This window comes from Paroedura picta, chromosome 9 (assembly GCF_049243985.1).
Source record: "Paroedura picta isolate Pp20150507F chromosome 9, Ppicta_v3.0, whole genome shotgun sequence".
In the NCBI taxonomy this organism is placed as follows: domain Eukaryota; kingdom Metazoa; phylum Chordata; class Lepidosauria; order Squamata; family Gekkonidae; genus Paroedura; species Paroedura picta.
The window spans coordinates 12,587,572-12,605,323 of record NC_135377.1 but is presented as its reverse complement, the minus strand read 5'-3'; the positions used below and the strand labels follow the sequence as shown (position 1 = coordinate 12,605,323).

Genomic DNA, 17,752 nt, shown 5'->3' with positions numbered 1-17,752 from the left:
CTCTGAGACTCCTTCAGGCAGAGAAAAGCAGCATATAAGAACCAATTCTTCTTCAGTGATATCAGGGCTCTCTCAGCCTTCCCTCCCTCACAGGGTGTCTGTTGTGGGGAGGAGAAAGGGAAGATGACTGTAAGCTGCTTTGAGACTCTTTCGGGGAGAGAAAAGCAGCATATAAGAACCAACTCTTCCTCTATCCTACAGTAGACAAATCCAGCATACAGAATCCAGAAAGACACATACCCAATAATCTTGCCCCCAGTTCTCTTTCTTGGTCACATCAGAGTGATACAAAAATATTTGTAAGTGTGAAAAAGGAGGAGAGAGAAATGTCTTGGCAGGAATCTATACGACACGCTGCCGAATGAACCCCAAGGATCTCCAGCTCTTTTCAGTCTAGACACAACTATTGATTCCAGACCAACCGTAGAGGCAGTATAGAGCAATCTTTATTGGAATGAACTCGGGGAAGTTGCTTGAATTTAAGCAGGCATTTGTTCATGTAAACATGGCAATTAAAGAACAGAAGAGAAAGCAAGCAACACACAAACTTTCGAGCCAGCATACGCTATGGTTGACAAAAGGTAAGTGGAGCCATGTTCTGTGCTTACAGATTTTATCCAGAGCGGAATAAAATAATTTAATGGCTTGGGATATATCAGCACCATGGTTAGCTCCCTGACTCTCAGTTCTTAAACTAAAGCCCCAAGAGATGAAAAGTGCTGTTGAGATACTACCAACTCAAGGTGACCCCATCTATGGGGTGTTCCAGGCAAGAGAGGAGCAGAGGTGGCTTAACATTGCCGAATTCCACATAGCCATCTCAATCTCCCTTGGCGATTTCCTGTCAAATAGTGACCATGGCCAATCCTACTTAGCCCTCCAGCTCAAATAGGAACGGGCTAAGCTGGGCCATTTACGAGAGAGTTTTGAGACAGAAAAGAGAAAGTCCCTGGAATCACTTGGCTAATTTGATTTCCAATGGATTCCATGTCTCTATTGCAGTCTCAGCCAATCAGAGGGAGTCTCTGTCCAGTGAGAGCTATAATTAACATAACATTTGATGCAGGGGTACTCAAACCGCAGCCCTCCAGATGTCCATGGACTACAATTCCCATGAGCCCCTCCTCAATGGGAATCCAAAGCAGTTTAGTAACATCCTTCTCAATTGCATCCTCACCACAAACCAGTGAGTTAGGTTAGGCTGAGAAAGGGGGGCTGGCCTGAAGTGAGCCAGCAAGTGTCCATAGCAAACTGGAGATACAGGCCTGGGTCTGACTAACTGGGGAGGGGCTGTGGTTCAGTGGCAGAGCAGCTGCTTCACATGCAGAATGTCCCAGGTTCAATCCCAGGCATCTCCAGTTAGGAGGTACTAGCCAATTGGTGATGTGAAAGACTTCTGCCTGGGACCCTGGGGAGGCCCTGCCAATCTGATCTTGGTTGACTCAAGAGTCTGATGCAGCCTGAGGCAGTTTCAGGGGTGTTCACCTATATTTATTTAATTTCAGCACTGCCTTTCCTCAACTAGCTTCAGAAGGGGCTTGCATCATTTTCTTTCACCTCCATGTTTGTTCTCTTAACACACCTGTGAGGTAGCTTAGGCTGAGAGTGTATAATAAGTTAAGCGACAGGCAAAATAATCCTATAGGCTAGCAAATACAGATTTAATCTTTTAGCCTGGGTTATTTCACAAAAACATTTTGGGTTTTTTTTTTCAGCTTGACCTCATAATCCAGGATTGTGGGTGGGAAACAAATTCCAGTTTGCCAAGGCTTCCAGAATTTTACATCGTGACAAACAAACTCAATCACTATGTGAAGGGAAGATGAAACATGAGTGCGGGTAGGGGGGGAGATCACATTTCTACTTGCCCCAAACGTATTTGTTGTGATCCATGGCTACACAACTTGCAAGTCCTCAGCACAGAAATGCTTGGCCAAGCACAGTTCACTTGGAAAGTCTGTGAAATCCTTAAGCCATACCTGTCACTGACAGCAGAAGGATATCCCAATTTGAATTGAGAGGGTCAGTTGCAAGTTGCCGCCTTTCCATAACCCATTGAAAGACCTATTTTCTGACCATTTTCAGCAAGATGGGTCAGTTTATCACTACGCTAGTAAACAAACTGACACATGAAATGACACGAGGGTATTTTGAAATCCGGAAGGAGGATAAGATGACATGTCCGTAAGCCAAGGATAATAGCTGGAAGCATTAAACGCCCTATATACAATTGTCACCGTATCCTTGCTTTGGAGATTATATATTAATTTTACTAGTTCATCCATCTTCCAAAGTAGCCCTATGTCATTTGCATAATCAAAGGCTGCCAATCATTCCGTTCCTCTGCATAAAAGGATAAAGACCACAAGCATCTAAAATGTTGTTTTACAGCTTTATTTTCAGCATTAAAATGCCACTGGGGAAAAAAAAAAGAAAACAATGACGCACTGAGCTGTCAAATATCATGATTTCAGCTTTAAAACTGGAAGCTTTACCCTTATTTGACAAAGCTTTCTCTTGTTTGACGCAGATGGATTTGGGATTATTGTTTGTGTACTTTTAAGGCCTGCGTTACACACTACACCAAAATAAGTTGTGGAAGACCTTCGATCGGGATCTGGTGGAGCACCACAAGCAAGCAAGCAAGATTTCAAGCTCATAGGATTCTTCTTTTTCAAAGTGGATACTCTAAGGCAGGGGTAGTCAAATGGCGGCTGCTGGCAGGGACTCATGGGAATTGAAGTCCATGGACATCTGGAGGGCTGCCATTTGAATACCCCTGCTTTAAGGAAAACCAAAACCGAACTGGGGATGGAGAAGAAGTTGTTTTAGCCATGGTCAAAAAGTATTGTAACAAGCATCTGGTTTGTAACTGGAGCTGGACTAAAAGGAGCATTCAGAATCAGAGTTGGAAGGGACCTCCTGGGTCATCTAGTCCAACCCCTGCACTATGCAGGACACTCACAACCCTCACAGAATCAGCCTGTCAGATGACTCTCCAGCCTCTGTTTAAAAATCTCCAAAGATGGAGAACCCACCCCCTCCCGAGGAAGCCTGCTCCACTGAGAAACCTCTCTAACTATCAGGAACTTCTTCCTGAGGTTTAGACAGAATTTCTTTTGAATTAATTTCATCCCATTTGTTCTGGTCCGTCCCTCTGGGGCAAGAGAGAACAACTCTGCTCCATCCTCTATATGGCAGCCTTTGATAGAGGGTCAGACCAGGGTCTGGTTTGAATCTCCATTCTGCCTTGGAATTTTGCTGGGTGACTTTTGGCCACACACTCTTAGCCTAGCCTACCTTGCAGGGTTCTTGTGAGGACTGAAGAGAGCTGGAGGAGGGTAACCTGCTTTGGGACCCCACTGGCTCCCTCAAGGGCTTTTTGGCCCCACCTTCTTCTATTTTTGGGCATCACGAGAGTCTTTACTCCTCTAGCTGCAAAGCCGGAGTAGGGGGAAGAGTTTCCCCACAGCGAGAGCAGAAGAGTAGGTGGCAGGCTTTGCCACCCCCCCCCCAAATCTTTGACCCCCAAACAGCTCCATTAAAGAAAAGTTCCGCAAATGTGCAGAATTTCAGCGTGCCCATTGATGCGCCAAGCATGAAAGGCAGCCTCGTCCTGTTTCCCCAAAATGTCAGGTGAGCGTGAGGGTAACCGCTAATCTATTTCATGCCAGACGTAACCTGAGTGCGAAGTGGCAAGATTAATGAAGTTATTGTTATAAACACAGATTGGACCGTCTCCTCAAAGGGGCTGCGGCGCAACCAGTGAAGTGTTATAAACGCCTTGCCAGCTTTGAGCGTTAGATTGCTTTCTGGAAGCATTTTCAATTTTTTTCCCCCCTATTCCAAATATGCAATTTCCCTTCACCCGGATGTCAACGTTTTGTCTATCCCTACCCCTGCCGAACACACACACACACACACACATTCTTGCCTGTTTTCTCTATTGAAGCAATTATGCCGTGAAATACTTGGAGACGTGTCTGCGTACCGATTGCAAAGCAGCTAATAGCTCTTTAAAAAATATGAATTACCCAAGCACCTTTGCAAGGATGCAATAAATATTCACGGCACAACTGCAGGATCCAAGCGCTGCTTAGAGAATTCACTTCCTCCGCCAAATATTAATTCCTTCCCTCATCAGACCCCATTATTAATACAGGAGAAATTCAGATTTGAAAATGTTGGCAAGCCTTTGCTGGCCACAGGCTCACAAATTGCTCCTTATGCTTCGCTTCCATGCCGAGTTTGGGATGGGGGAAGAGATTTTTCATTGTTTGCTCCGGCAAGCTGCAACCGTTGCTTTCGTGTGCCGCCCCCCCCGTGAAAGATGGACATGTTTCACTATGCAAGCTTGGCTCAGCGGAAGAGCATTTGCGTGGCACACGGAAGGTCCCAGATTCAATGCCCAGCACCCGCCACGAGCCGTTGTATGGGAGTGGCAGTATATAAAAGGAAGGGAGGGAGGAGGAAAGAAAGAAAAGCTGAGTATTTATACCCCGCTTTTCATTACCCGAAGGAGTCACAAAGTGCCTTACACACACCTTTCCCTTCCTCTCCTCACAACAGAAACCCTGTGAGGTGTGGGTGGGGGTGGGAGGGGGAGGGCTGAGAGAATTTTAACAACCTGCTCTGAGAAAATAGCCCTAAAAGAACTTTGACCAGCCCAAGGCTACTCAGCTGGCTGCACATAGAGGAGTGGGGAATCGAACCGGCTCTCCAGACTACGAGTCCGCTGCTCTTCGCCACTACTCCATGCAAGGACCAGGTAGGTGAAGAACCAGAGACTCTGGGGAGCTGCAGCTAGTCTGAGTAGGCAATACTGATAAGACGGATCAAGGATCTGATTCAGTAGAAGGCAGGTTTATATGCTCTGTGTCCACCCTACAAAGAACGCTGCCCTTTCAAAAAAAAAAAAAAAGCTGCTTGGACTGGAGCAATTAGAGTTGCGGGTTAACAGGCTCAGGCTTTTGTGTAAAAGCAATATGTCGGAGAAGATTCATTATGGTTTTCCAACCCAGGCCTGGAAACCTCCAGGAATTGTAACTCATCTCCAAACTACAGAGCTCAATTCCCCTGGGGAGAATGGCTGCTTTGGAAGGTGGAGTCTACGGCACTCAGCCCTGATAAGGTCCCGGCCCCTCTCCAAACCCCACCCCCTCCAGGCCGCACACCCAAATCTCCAGGAACCTCCAAACCCAGGACTGACAACCCCAACCAGCAGAATTATAAGCAAGTGTTTCTGAAGGATGCAGGAAGTATCGAGTTTATGTGAAATACACACACTTCTTTTTTAAAGCACTCTTGGAGAAGCAGCTAGTCTTTATTTGGTAACAGCCTGGATCACCTACCGTACCAGGAATTAGGGCTGCCAGGTCCCACCTGGCCCCTGGCAGGGGATGTGTGGGAAGGTGTGCTTGATCCAGGTTGGAGAATTCCTGGAGATCTGAGGATGGAACCTGGGGAGGATGGAGACCTCAGTGGGGTACAATGTCATGGAGTCCACCCTCCAAAACCTCCATTTTCTTCAGGGGAACCGATCTCTATAGCCTGGAGATGAACTATAATTCTGGGGGATTCCCAGGTCGATGGATGCCAGTCCCCAACACCTGGGGATCCCCTGGCTTTACAGCTCATCTCCAGGCAAGAGAGATCAGTCTCTCTGGAGGAAATGGCTGCTTTGGAGGGTGGACTCTATGGTATTGCACTCCACTGAGGTCCCTCCCCACCCGCAATCCCATCCACTCCCAGCTCCACACCCAAAGTCTCCAGGTGTTTCCCAGCCCAGAGTTGGCCACCCTACCCACATCTCACTTTCAGGCTTGCATCTCTACCAGATGTCACGTGGTCAAGCCAATGCATTAGGACAGCCAGTCCATTTGGAAATGAGCCTAGAATAAATTAACCAGGCCCATGAATACCAGAGGGATACTTATCACAACATTTGCCTGGCCTGTGCAGTAGAGCCACGAGAACCTGCTTCACTACTGTGATGTCATCACTGTGCGCCAGGAGCCTCATCACCTAGGGAGGCACCCACAGAAACTCTAGGAGTCCCTTACTTTACCCATCCCAGTGTCAAAGGGGAGAGTGAGGCCCTAGCATATGCGCACTATAGCAACCAAACAGGAATCGGTCCCGAGGAAAATGTGGTTTCCAGTATGCCACAATTTGAGCCCACGATTCATTTCATATTTTATATCTCACTCCGTCCGTTGGAGAGACCACGCATCCCCCCCTCCCATGCAGTAAAACAATCCAAATGAATCCCGCTGAAGTGAAAACGAGCCTAATAAATAATTCACAAAGCCAATAACAAACAGCAATCGCTAATTTTAAAAAGTCAATTGGCAATTTGCCCCAGCACTGACAGCATCTCCAGGAGTCCCCATTGCTCCCCACCTGTGCAAGGGAGAACAACAGAGACTCCCTGGAACAACCGCATCGATTAGAGTGAATTAAAATCCATTTTGGACCCGGTTGGACTCCAGATGGTCTATGATCTTTGGAGCTGACGTCTACCCTCCTGCATGGCTAGGAGAAATGGGTAGGGAGAGAGAAAAACATTGCTGTGAACACAACCTGAGTGTATGTTCACACGTTACTCTTTGACCCTGGCGAGGCTGCAAAGAACAAAACACACACACACAGTCCCTCAAAGGAGAGGGGAGGACGTGTACGAAATTCAGCATGCCTGTCTTTTAAATATTCCAAAACTTCTCTTGGGAAAGGATTCTTCCCTCCTTTGCGCTTCTTTAAACATTGCACACCACATGTGTCCTTTGCTTTAGGATGGTTAGGGCTGATCCTGCGTTGAGCAGGGGGTTGGACTAGATGGCCTGTACGGCCCCTTCCAACTCTATGATTCTATGTGCCTTTTACGTTACTTTTGGTTTCAGTTTTACACTTGGGTTTCCTGTAAGGCCCTCATTGCCCAGTTTGGAAGGGTGGGTGGGTCAACACGACCATCTGTGATCATATCGCCCGATAATTGTTTAACAATTTTTTAAAAAATACATTTAAAATTAAGTCTCACTCTTCTGCCATCCATGATCCAAACCACCAATCTACCAGAAACCTCTTCCTCCCTAATAATGCCGAGATAGTGTAACTGAGACAAAATGAAAAGGAGGACAACCAAGGACAATTCGAAGTGGAGACAATTATGTGCAATACCTAAAAGGAAAGGCAAAGTGTTTCAAATGAGGAAGCTAATATGAGGAGTCAATTACAGTAATTAGCAAAAATACAGACAGGAGAAAATGAGTTGCTAAGAAGGCATGTCATTGAAATTTGTAGACAATTGTGGCAGCAACAGAATCCCACACCAAAAAGAGGCTGAAAAGATTCTAAAACCTTTGGAGCGGCAGCTTTGCACACAGTTTCAGGACCTGTTTTTTTATTATTATTATTTCTTCCTACCAAATACTGTGAGCAAGAGAAGCTGCTAAAACACCTTACCAAGAGTGCTGTGTACCTTCTGCCCATCTCTAAGTCCACAGCCTAAGCAAGAACTAGCACAAGCAGTCCCAATTTCATTGTGGTCTCAGGGAGCAAGAATTAAATTTGTCCAGACCATTGGAGTCAACTCCAGTACTGATGATGAAGAAGAAGAGTTGGTTCTTATATGCTGCTTTTCCCTACCTTAAGGAGGCTCAGTGTCCTTCCCTTTCCTCTCCCCGCAACAGACACCCTGTGAGGTGGGTGAGGCTGAGAGAGCCCTGATATCACTGCTCGGTCAGTACAGCTTTATCAGTGCCAGGGCGAGCCCAAGGTCACCCAGCTGGCTGCATGTGGGGGAGCGCAGAATCGAACCTGGCATGCCATTTTAGAAGTCCGCACTCCTAACCACTACACCAAACTGGCACTACACCAAACTGATGATGATGATGTTAGCCTTTCAGTCAAATACTACTCTTGACGATCCTATGGCTCAAATGCCACTACAATTTCTGATCTTGCACCACTTCTTTTAGTTTTGCAATGTTCTGACCGGTGTCCATTTTGATCATATCAGACCACCAAGTTCTTTGTTGGCCTTGGTTTCCTTTTTCCATTGACCAATCCTAGCATAGCTTCTTTCTCCACTGAGTTGGAACGCATGATATGACCAAAGTAAGGGAGCTGGAGTTTTGTGATTTTGCCTACCAGTGATATATCAGGCTTTATGCGCTGAAGTATTTCCTTGTTTGTGACTTTTGCTGTGGGTGGAACCCGCAGAAGACTTCTCCAACACCAAAGTTCAAACAAATCAATTTTTCCTCTTGTCTGATTTTTTCACCGTCCCGCTTTCACAGTGGCTATTGGAAGTATGATAGATTGGACTAATCTACATTAGGGAGTCAGGCTTATGTCCTTGCTTTTCCACGTTCGGTTCAGACTCGTCATTGCTGAATGACCCAGAGCAATCCGACGTTTTATTTCCAGACTGCAATCACCACTCACATCAATGTGTGATCCAAGAAAAATGGATCCTTGAATGCATTCAATCTCTTCGCCATCAATTGCTATTGTGATATTTCTGGGCTGTTGTTTTTTTTGCAGTGGTCATTATTTTTGCCTTTTCAGTCTTTAAGAAAAGGCCAATTTTCCTGTTTACTTCATTGACCAGTACTGATAGCATAATGGGAAAAAAGCAAGGATTTTTATACCAGACCTAGAAATACAGCACAACTGACATTTCTAGATTAAAAGTCCTACAAGTAAAAGCTCTGTAAACTCATAGCATTGATGTGTGTACCATTCACACCATCAAGGAAAGAAGGGTAAAAAAAAGCTGTCGTAGCAATTTGCAAATGCATTAATGTCCAAAATAAGAAAGAGAAGTATTCACCCTTATCCACTGGGGACACCGAGTGGACTGAGTCATGTCTGACCCTTGGGGTGAGGCCCTCTAGCGTTTTCATGGCAGACTCAATACGGGGTGGTTTGCCAGTGCCTTCCCCAGTCATTACCATTTTACCCCCCAGCAAGCTGGATACTCATTTTACCGACCTTGGAAGGATGGAAGGCTGAGTCAACCTTGAGCCGGCTGCTGGGATTGAACTCCCAGCCTCATGGGCAGAGCTTTCAGACTGCATGTCTGCTGCCTTACCACTCTGTGCCACAAGAGGCTCATTAATCATCCTGCCTAGCCCTCAAGCAGATATACAGCCCTGGCCTAGTTACCCTATGCTATCTAGCAATTAGAAAGAATCCGTGATCTTCAGTTAGCCATCTCAGCAAAGTAATGGACTTACAATTTTCCATCTGCTTGTTAGCTTCCTTTAGTCATTTCCTTAATGTTGGTTGATGTCATTTTCTATAACTAATTATACTGGGGAGGGGACCATAAGAACGGCCCAAAGCATTAATGAGCTACATTATAGCCATTTTCCCTTTCTTCTCCTAAAAGTATAGTAGGCCGACTACTCAAATGAACGTGCCTACAAAACGACGTCAGATCAGGGTTATGTATTTTTTTAACTGTCACTCCTTTTTTTCTTGAGCTCTGCTATTTGGCTGCTGGCTCAGATATAACAACAACAGTGCAGTTACTTCTTAAAGGGAAAATGTAATTCTAGCACTAATGGACTACATGAAAGAAATCTAATTATTCCAAGATTCAGTGTTCAAGAGGACAAAATGTCTTTGGTATTAAGCTCAACATTGGAATCCAGTTTCTGTGCTTTTAATACTTTTAATTCCTTAAAAAAACATGAAAAGTCCATTAATTCTGTGCAGACATCAAGATCATTATACATTGTAAAGATATTTGAGATTAAATCACTCACTCTTGGGGTATCAGAACTGTTGGGACAATTTCCCATGAGCTAGAAACATGACACTTGGAACGCATCCCTGCAAGACCCTCCAATTAGAATCATAGAGTTGGAAGGGATATCCTGGGTCATCTAGTCCAACCCCCTGCACTATGCAGGCCACTCACAATCCTATCGCTCATCCACTGTAACCTGCCACCCCCTTGAACCTTCACATAATCAGCCTCTCCGTCAGATGGCTCTCCAGCCTCTGTTTAAATATCTCCAGAGATGGAGAACCCACCACTTCCCGAGGTTTAAAAATGAAGTATGGGTACATCAAGTTCTTAATAACAGAAAATATTAAGGATACTTAAAGACATTAACAGGGTCAGGAAAACAGACCCTATGAGGAAATGCTGAAGCAGCTGGATGTGTTTAGCCTGGTGAGAACTGAAGGTGGGGAGAAAACAATAGCAAAGGGGCTATCACACAAAGGAAGGTAGAGACTTGTTCTCTGCTGCTCCAAAGAACAAGACTAGACCTCATGGGTTTAAGTGAGGAGGACAGATTGCATCTGACATTATGAAAACTGTCGGAACTACCATCTTTCCGCAGGGCCTGTAAGACAGAGCTCTTCCACCAGGCATATGGTTGAGGCCAGGGCAGAGCCTGAGTTCCATCCAAGATCCCTAGCCCATCGGCCAGTTTTTCTCTCCTCTCTCTCTTACAGAACTAACGTCTGACCTCTCTCTGAACAAGCAGAGAGAGTTACAGAATAGAATTCCATCTTTTTATTGTAATAATGGGTATTTATGGGACTTTATGTGATTTTACTGAGATTTTATATTTTATTGTGAACCGCCGCGAGACCTTTTGGCAAACGGCGGTATATAAATCCAACTATAAATAAATAAATAAATGTGAACTTCTATACCTAATGGAAAGAGCAGTTCAATAATGGAACCCACTAGCTTGAGGAGTGGTGGTCTCTCTCTCTCTCTCTCTCTCTCTCCCCCCCCCCAAAGGGGAGGTCTTCAAGCAAAGGTTGATCAAACATGACAGAGACTCTCTAGCTGCAAGTCTTCCCAGCTCCATGATTCTACTCCCAAATGGTAAAGGGAAAAAGTTGGAATTTAGCAGACGTGCTATCCAATGCACCCCAGTTCTGAGGAAAGTCCAAAAACAAGATATTTCAGCATGCTCAGGTCAATATTTGGGACATAATTAACATAATAAGAAAGAGCAGGGCACAACAGTTCTAGCGGTAGATCCACTAGATAGGTTCCTTCTATTTCCTGAGCAGTCTTTGGGGAGATTATATTGCCATGACCCACTCACTCATGTGGGACTTTTATGATACAGTGGGAATTTGCATCTTGCCCAGTAGCTAAGTTCACCATGATCCTTCACTGGGAGAGTGACATGGGGAACGCATCCCTGGGCAGCACCATGTTTTGGTGGCTCTGCTTTTACATGGCTGACCAACTCCAGCAGGTGGTACCCAAGGACTGCAGCTTAGCCTCATCCCATTTATGTTGTGGGTCCCATGGGGATCTCTCTTGTTCCACATGCTATTAAACTTCTACCACCCTGTAATGGCTTGCACATGGATATGCAAATACATAGGATTGCCAGCTCTTGGTTGGGCAATTGGGGGATGGGGATGGTGAGGTTTAGGGAGCAAGGGGACCTCAGCAGGGAACCATATAGTCCTCCCTCCAAAGCAGCCATTTTCTCCTGGGGAACTGATCTTGGTCATCTGGAGCTCTGCAGAAGATGTCCAGGTGCCACCTGGAGGTTGGCAACCCTACAAATACAGCATTTGCACAAATGCAAGACTGGGATTTCCCAGGCATTCCATCCCCAAAAACAGAGGGGGGTGGGTTCTAACATTTGTATATAATTACAGTAATGTACATTAATAAACCCATTTCTGTGTATATCATTTTTAAGTGGGTCATTTTACATTCAGGGGTCATCTTCCTTCTGAGTAAAGCCCACGTCAATTTTGCTTTATGTTCTTGCTAGAGCATGCCGATCGTCTTTCACAATATCCAAACCACACTACCCTTGTGCTCAAGCAGCTATTATGTTTTCGTATTGGGGAATTGTTACTATTAACATGTTGCTAACCACTGCCAGCAGTTTTATCAAGGGCTGCCGTAATGTGATTTGAATTTATTTTCTGAACCGTAATTCATCTATAAATCACACTGAAAGCTTTGTGCTTAGACACATTTTTCCCCCCAGTAAACAAACTTGTGCAGTCGTAGGGAAAAGCCGTTCGAGCAGGCAGAGCTGTCAGGACAGGATTTCCTTTCTCACAAGGTACCTTCTGTTTACATGGACCCATTCCTTTTATCTGACCCAGAAATGGCCCAAGCCGGAAGGCTGAAACTTCTAAACAAACAGTTTAGATCTTAGAAGAAAGAAGCATGAGAACATCTAGGGAGAGAATTCAGCCATAGAAACAGTAGATGCCAATCCTACTCAAGAAGAGTATGTAGGGCAGGGGTAGTCAAACTGCAGCCCTCCAGATGTCCATGGACTACAATTCCCATGAGCCCCTGCCAGCATTCTCTGGAAGGGGCTCATGGGAATTGTAGTCCATGGACATCTGGAGGGCCACAGTTTGACTACCCCTGATGTAGGGTGATCAAGGGGAAGGGGGAGTGTGAAAGTATGAAAAAAAAGTATGTGGGTAATTTAGTTTCTACACAAGTTGACTACACTCAGTGTGGTGCCCTAACCATTTAAAATGCCAGCATGCCATCCCTGAACATGTTAGGGGCAGGGCAGCCAGGTTGGAGCATCAGCAAGATGAGGGATAGCTACAGCCAGCATAGCGTCAGAATCCAGCTCCCAGGTCGCACACTGTGTAGCAGCAACACATTAGTGGACAAATCCAGAAAACGGAGTCCAAACACGGTCCAAGGTTCACAGTTGAGAGTCTGGGGCGGCAGCAGCAGCAGCAGCAGCAAGGTAAAGTGACTGGCTGTTTTCACAGCCACTCTCCCCCTCTCCCTGCCCTTCATAGGCCCATTATGCACGGAGTGGAAAGTCTGCATTCGGGGTGGAATGGCGGCGGCTAAAATCACCAATTATGCACGCTGCAGGCGGCAACCGGGTGCAGAGTCAACTTATGCCGCCGAAAAAGCCTGATTAGCGAGATGCAGAAGAATGTGGAGCTTCCTGGGACAAGGGCGCAACCAGAAGCGGCTCCGGAGTAGCCCTGTGCATAATCGGATACTCTGGTTTTTGCCGCCGTTGTGTTCTGTCCCGTGCAAAATCGGTTTGCTTCGCTTCTTCCTCCTCCTCGTTCTCCATGCCACCGTTTCAGCGGCCGTGCATAATAGGCCATAGCGGAGACCCTCATCTTGCAACTGAATCGTACCATGCAAGTCTGTGCACACCTATCCTCACTGTCTGGATCCAGGCATTGCTGGACTGCTAATCGTGCACTTTGCCATCTTTCCAACATCTCATGTCGAACCCTCCTCCTTCTAGTTTTTAACAGTTCTGGAGACCAGGGGAGTGGAGGAGGAAGAGATACCTCTAACCCCTGATCCTGACCCTGAAATTATAACTGTTTGGTTACTTCTACCAGTCTGCAAGCAGGAGCAGCTCTCTCCAGAACAGTGGTTCTCAACCTGCGGGTCGAACGACCCTTTCACAGGGGTCACGGCAGGGCAAGCAGCTTGGCCGGGGGGGGGGGGGGCGCTGCCTCTGTTGCCGCTCCTCCTGCAGGCGCCCTCACCCGGCCACCAGCTGCCCTAGCAGTGCCTCCAGTGTAGTGCAGTCTCCCGCCAGGCGCTCCAGGTGGCGATGTGAGATCGGCATGGTGGGACAAGAGGCAGAGCTGAACTGAGAAACCCCAGTGGAAAACAACTAATTTATATACAATCATGAACAATGGATCATTCACGCCATTGGTCAGTTTCGGTTTAATCTCTGTGAAAGAACACTTGCATAATTTTATGGTTGGGGGGTCACCGCAACATGAGGAACTGTATTAAAGGGTCGTGGAATTAGGAAGGTTGAGAACCACCGATCCAGAAGGTTGACTGTAACTGGTCATGGGCTAGAACCTTCTTCACAAGCCCTTTCCTCTTCTGAAGAGCCCTCTGCCCCTTCAGGGTTAACTGAACCCAGCTGCCTCACAACACACCCGCCTGAATCTTAACTGAAAACCATCTGTCTAACTCAGACCAAGTGGAAATGTGAGAAGAAATATTCCTCTAGCATGTTCCCCCTGCCCCGTCCTGACAATATTTTGATGAACTCCAGGGGTAACGAATGGCAGTCTTAGACCTAGAAGGGACTTAATGAGGGGAGCTAGAGAGAATCACAGAACTCCGTTCATCATATGGAGCTGCGTTTTGTCATGAGGGTTTTAAATAAATTAAAAAGGAATCTCCATCTCATTAATGAAAGAGGATTTATAAGACGGTAAATCCAAGAGCAGAAACCAAGATGCAATTCAGGTCCTGCCATGGGCCACATGAAATACTACCGGTTCAGATATACTCCAAATATGAAAAACTGATCAGTTGATTGCCTGAAATCCCAGTTGGCCTGACATCATGCTGTATTGCTGGAAGGGTTAACAACGCTGAGTTTGAAAATTCCTGATAATTTATTGGGGCGGGGGGATGGGGAAGACCATTTGGAGTACAATGCTATAGAATCCACCTCCAAAGCAACAATTTTGAATTAACTGCAAGCAGAAAAGGGTTATAAGAGGAGAGCTGTGTTTCCAACACATTCAGAAGAAGAGTTGGTTCTTATATGCCGCTTTTCTCTACCTGAAGGAGGCTCAAAGCGGCTTAAAGTCACCTTCCCTTTCCTCTCCCCACAACAGACACCCTGTGGTGTGGGTGAGGCTGAGAAAGCCCTAATATCACTGCTTGGTCAGAACAGTTTTATCAGTGCTGTGGCGAGCCCAAGGTCACCCAGCTGGCTGCATGTGGGGGAGCGCAGAATAGAACCTGGCATGCCAGATTAGTTCAGCAGTGGAATAGGCTGCCTAAGGAGGTGGTGAGCTCACCCTCACTGGCAGTGTTCAAGCAAAGGTTGGATACACACTTTTCTTGGATGCTTTAGGATGTTTTGGGCTGATCCTGCGTTGAGCAGGGGGTTGGACTAGATGGCCTGTATGGCCCCTTCCAACTCTATGATTCTGTGATTAGAAGTCCAGACACCTAACCACTACAGGCCAGGGCTGCTAAGATCTGGGCTCTCCCTCCTGACTCAAGTATGATCTGGCTACCCCCTATTAACCCCGAGCCATTCTCTGTGAGCGGGCATGGGGATGGGTTTTCAGTCCACTGCCAACTTTTCTAGTTTACTTTTGGATTTTTGTTCCTTTGGAGGGATTTTATTGGGGGGATTTATCTATTGTTAGCCACTACAAGCCAGTCATGGGAGTGGCGGGGTATAAATTAAATTATAAATAAATAAAAGCACATTTAATTAGTCCATTAAGTATATGGGGTGACTCAGAGCTGTCTGTCTTATGCCAGTCATGCTCTCCCCTTTGAGGCTGGCGTGAAGGACCAAGGCACGGGGAACTGGGAGGTTTGGACAGCACAGATTCAAAACTTGGAGAAACCTGGATACACACACATTGGTGTTAAACAATGGCACAAGGCATTTATTAGTTCATAACCAGCCAATGCTACTAAAAATGCAAGGGAAAACACTCAAATATTTACGCATATTAAATTCAAACTGCAAGTTGCCAGATGCTTTTCCAGGCGGATCCCTGTTTTCCTAAAGAAGTCAGTCTGTCGTTTTACACCCATGCCAGCAGGGTGGATAGCCAAACAATTTTTACCTGGGTACATAGAGCATTTTTGTCTGCCTGTCACACATACATTTTAAAGCTTACCTTTACATGCCCCATTCCCCAAAAAAAACAGTTCTGTACACTGGGCTTTCAGGAAATTGAGATCTTCCCCAGAATTGCAGATACCTCAGGACACTCAAATATACAAGGGATGCTGAATGAATGCAACGACTTCACTTTCGAAGACTTCGGTTTCAAAGGAAGAACTAATCGCTTCGATCCCGCGAACCACCGGCCAAAAGCACCACTGATCCAGGATCTTCCTTCTCCTCCCTTACTTTCTCCTCCCTCGAAGCTACTTTCCTGGGAAATCTATTCCCATGGTTGAGAGACATCTGTGGCTATAGAGCAGGGGTAGTCAAACTGCGGCCCTCCAGATGTCCATGGACTACAATTCCCAGAAGCCCCTGCCAGCAAATGCTGGCAGGGGCTTCTGGGAATTGTGGTCCATGGACATCTGGAGGGCCGCAGTTTGACTACCCCTGCTATAGAGGGATGCATGTGAGACTGCCCTTTTTGCCTCCTCCATGAGTGTAGATTTGCTCAGGGAAGAGAAAGAAAGGAGAGATTCTGCCCCCCCCCCAATATAGCTGGTCGATGGATCAAGTCCCTCAGCCCGAGATATAAACTGTCTCAGGATCAGACATGACTCCCGACGAAAGGAAGATACTCATCATTCTTGCCCCCACTTTAAACCAATGTGGTTTCGCTTTAAATATAAAACCATGGACTAATACTTGGCTAAATCTGAAGTTTAAAACTGCATGTTCAAAGCAGCCAAAGAATTGTTCAACATGAATACAAAGAAAAATCATGGGTACACTGTTAAGGAATTGTTTGTTATATGCGTACAGAGCTCATTGGTCATACAGATTATTGTTACTGGCAGCAGCTTTTGCCAAGATTTTTATACAAGCCCAGGGGTTCTAACTAAAGAGCCAAATGGATCAGAAGAAGAGATCAACAAAGAGACAGCATCGATATTCCTAAGTCTCAACATGGCTCTATCTGCAGATGCTTAAATCAGTAGATAGGGGCCACGTACTGACAAGGGGGATTAGAAAAGAAAAAATGGAAGCAGGTTGAGGACTTAACAGAGGAGCACTGAAGAGAAAGGAGAGGAGGGGAGGCTGGGCAGAGTGGCAGGGGATGGGCAAACAGGAGTGCAGAAAAGGGGCTGGGAGGAGGAACTTTTCTCACAAGTACATCACCACCATGAGCCACCTCTGTCAGGTGGGTGGGCAGGGGAGGGGAGAGGAACCTCCCCGATCAGGCAGGCAATGGATCTTCCAGTGGCCACCCTACTGACTGAGGAAGGAGCAGTGACTAGGCAAGCAAGTGGGGGACAGGAGTGGCGAGAAGGTCAGACTAAGGAAAGCGGATTAGCAGGAGGGCAAGGGGAAGGAAAAGTAGGGCATGGAAGGAAAAGAGGAGGTGGAGGTTGCAGTGAGAGGAAGGGGTGGGGTGGGAATCATCAGCCACAAAGGTAGCCAGGGGCAGGTATCAGAAGCCAGATGGCAAAACATGGACCAGTGAAGGGTTTTCCACATGACTTCCTTGTGGATTCCTGCTTATAAGGACCCTGTTTGCACAACTGAAGATATTCCACAGCAGTGCTGATAGCACATTTCTGCTGGGGGTCCTTTTTGAGGAAATACCTATTGTGGGATCTCACAATCAATAATAAATATGCACAGAAATTCTCCGTGCAATCCTGTTAGTGCATTAGCATAAATCTGTGCATGGGTTACATATGAATCGCTGGCAGTGGTCCATCTTTATCAATTCCCTTTCTGTACAGCATCTCTGAGAAGCCCCTCAGTCCCCTAAACACCTTTGCCTGCCAGTCCCTTCACAGACTAATTAACTTTAGCTTCCCAAACAAGCATGCATGTGCTCTACCACTGAATAACAGGAGCAACCTCCTGAATGTAAAGGACCAATGCGGAACGCCCTACCTTGGATGCTTCGGCCTCTACTTGTTGCCTCTTCGGCGTCCCTTTTGACTCGAGCAACTTTGACGAGTTTTCCTTCTTAAGTGAGGACGATTCCACCCTCTCGCCTTCAAGTTGCAGGTTGATGCCTTCCGTGTGGACAGAGAGATCGATACCATTTGGATTGAGGCTGCAATGGATAGCTGGGGGAGCGGGGAGAGGAGGGG

The 17,752-nt window shown here is 46.3% G+C and overlaps 1 protein-coding gene across 5 annotated transcripts in view; it reads right to left on the bottom strand.

Annotated features, from left to right (window-relative positions):
• The window catches only part of SAMD12 (sterile alpha motif domain containing 12), a 219,336-nt gene that overhangs the window by 179,006 nt on the left and 22,578 nt on the right, over window positions 1-17,752 (bottom strand). For all 5 annotated transcript variants that reach the window (XR_013233990.1, XR_013233991.1, XM_077351613.1 and 2 more), the window contains exon 2: window positions 17,550-17,728. Coding sequence is in view for 3 of the 5 variants with exons in the window: in XM_077351613.1 (XP_077207728.1) it covers window positions 17,550-17,728 (179 nt within the window). In the remaining 2 variants the exon portion in view is untranslated. The remainder of the gene's footprint in view (window positions 1-17,549; window positions 17,729-17,752) is intronic.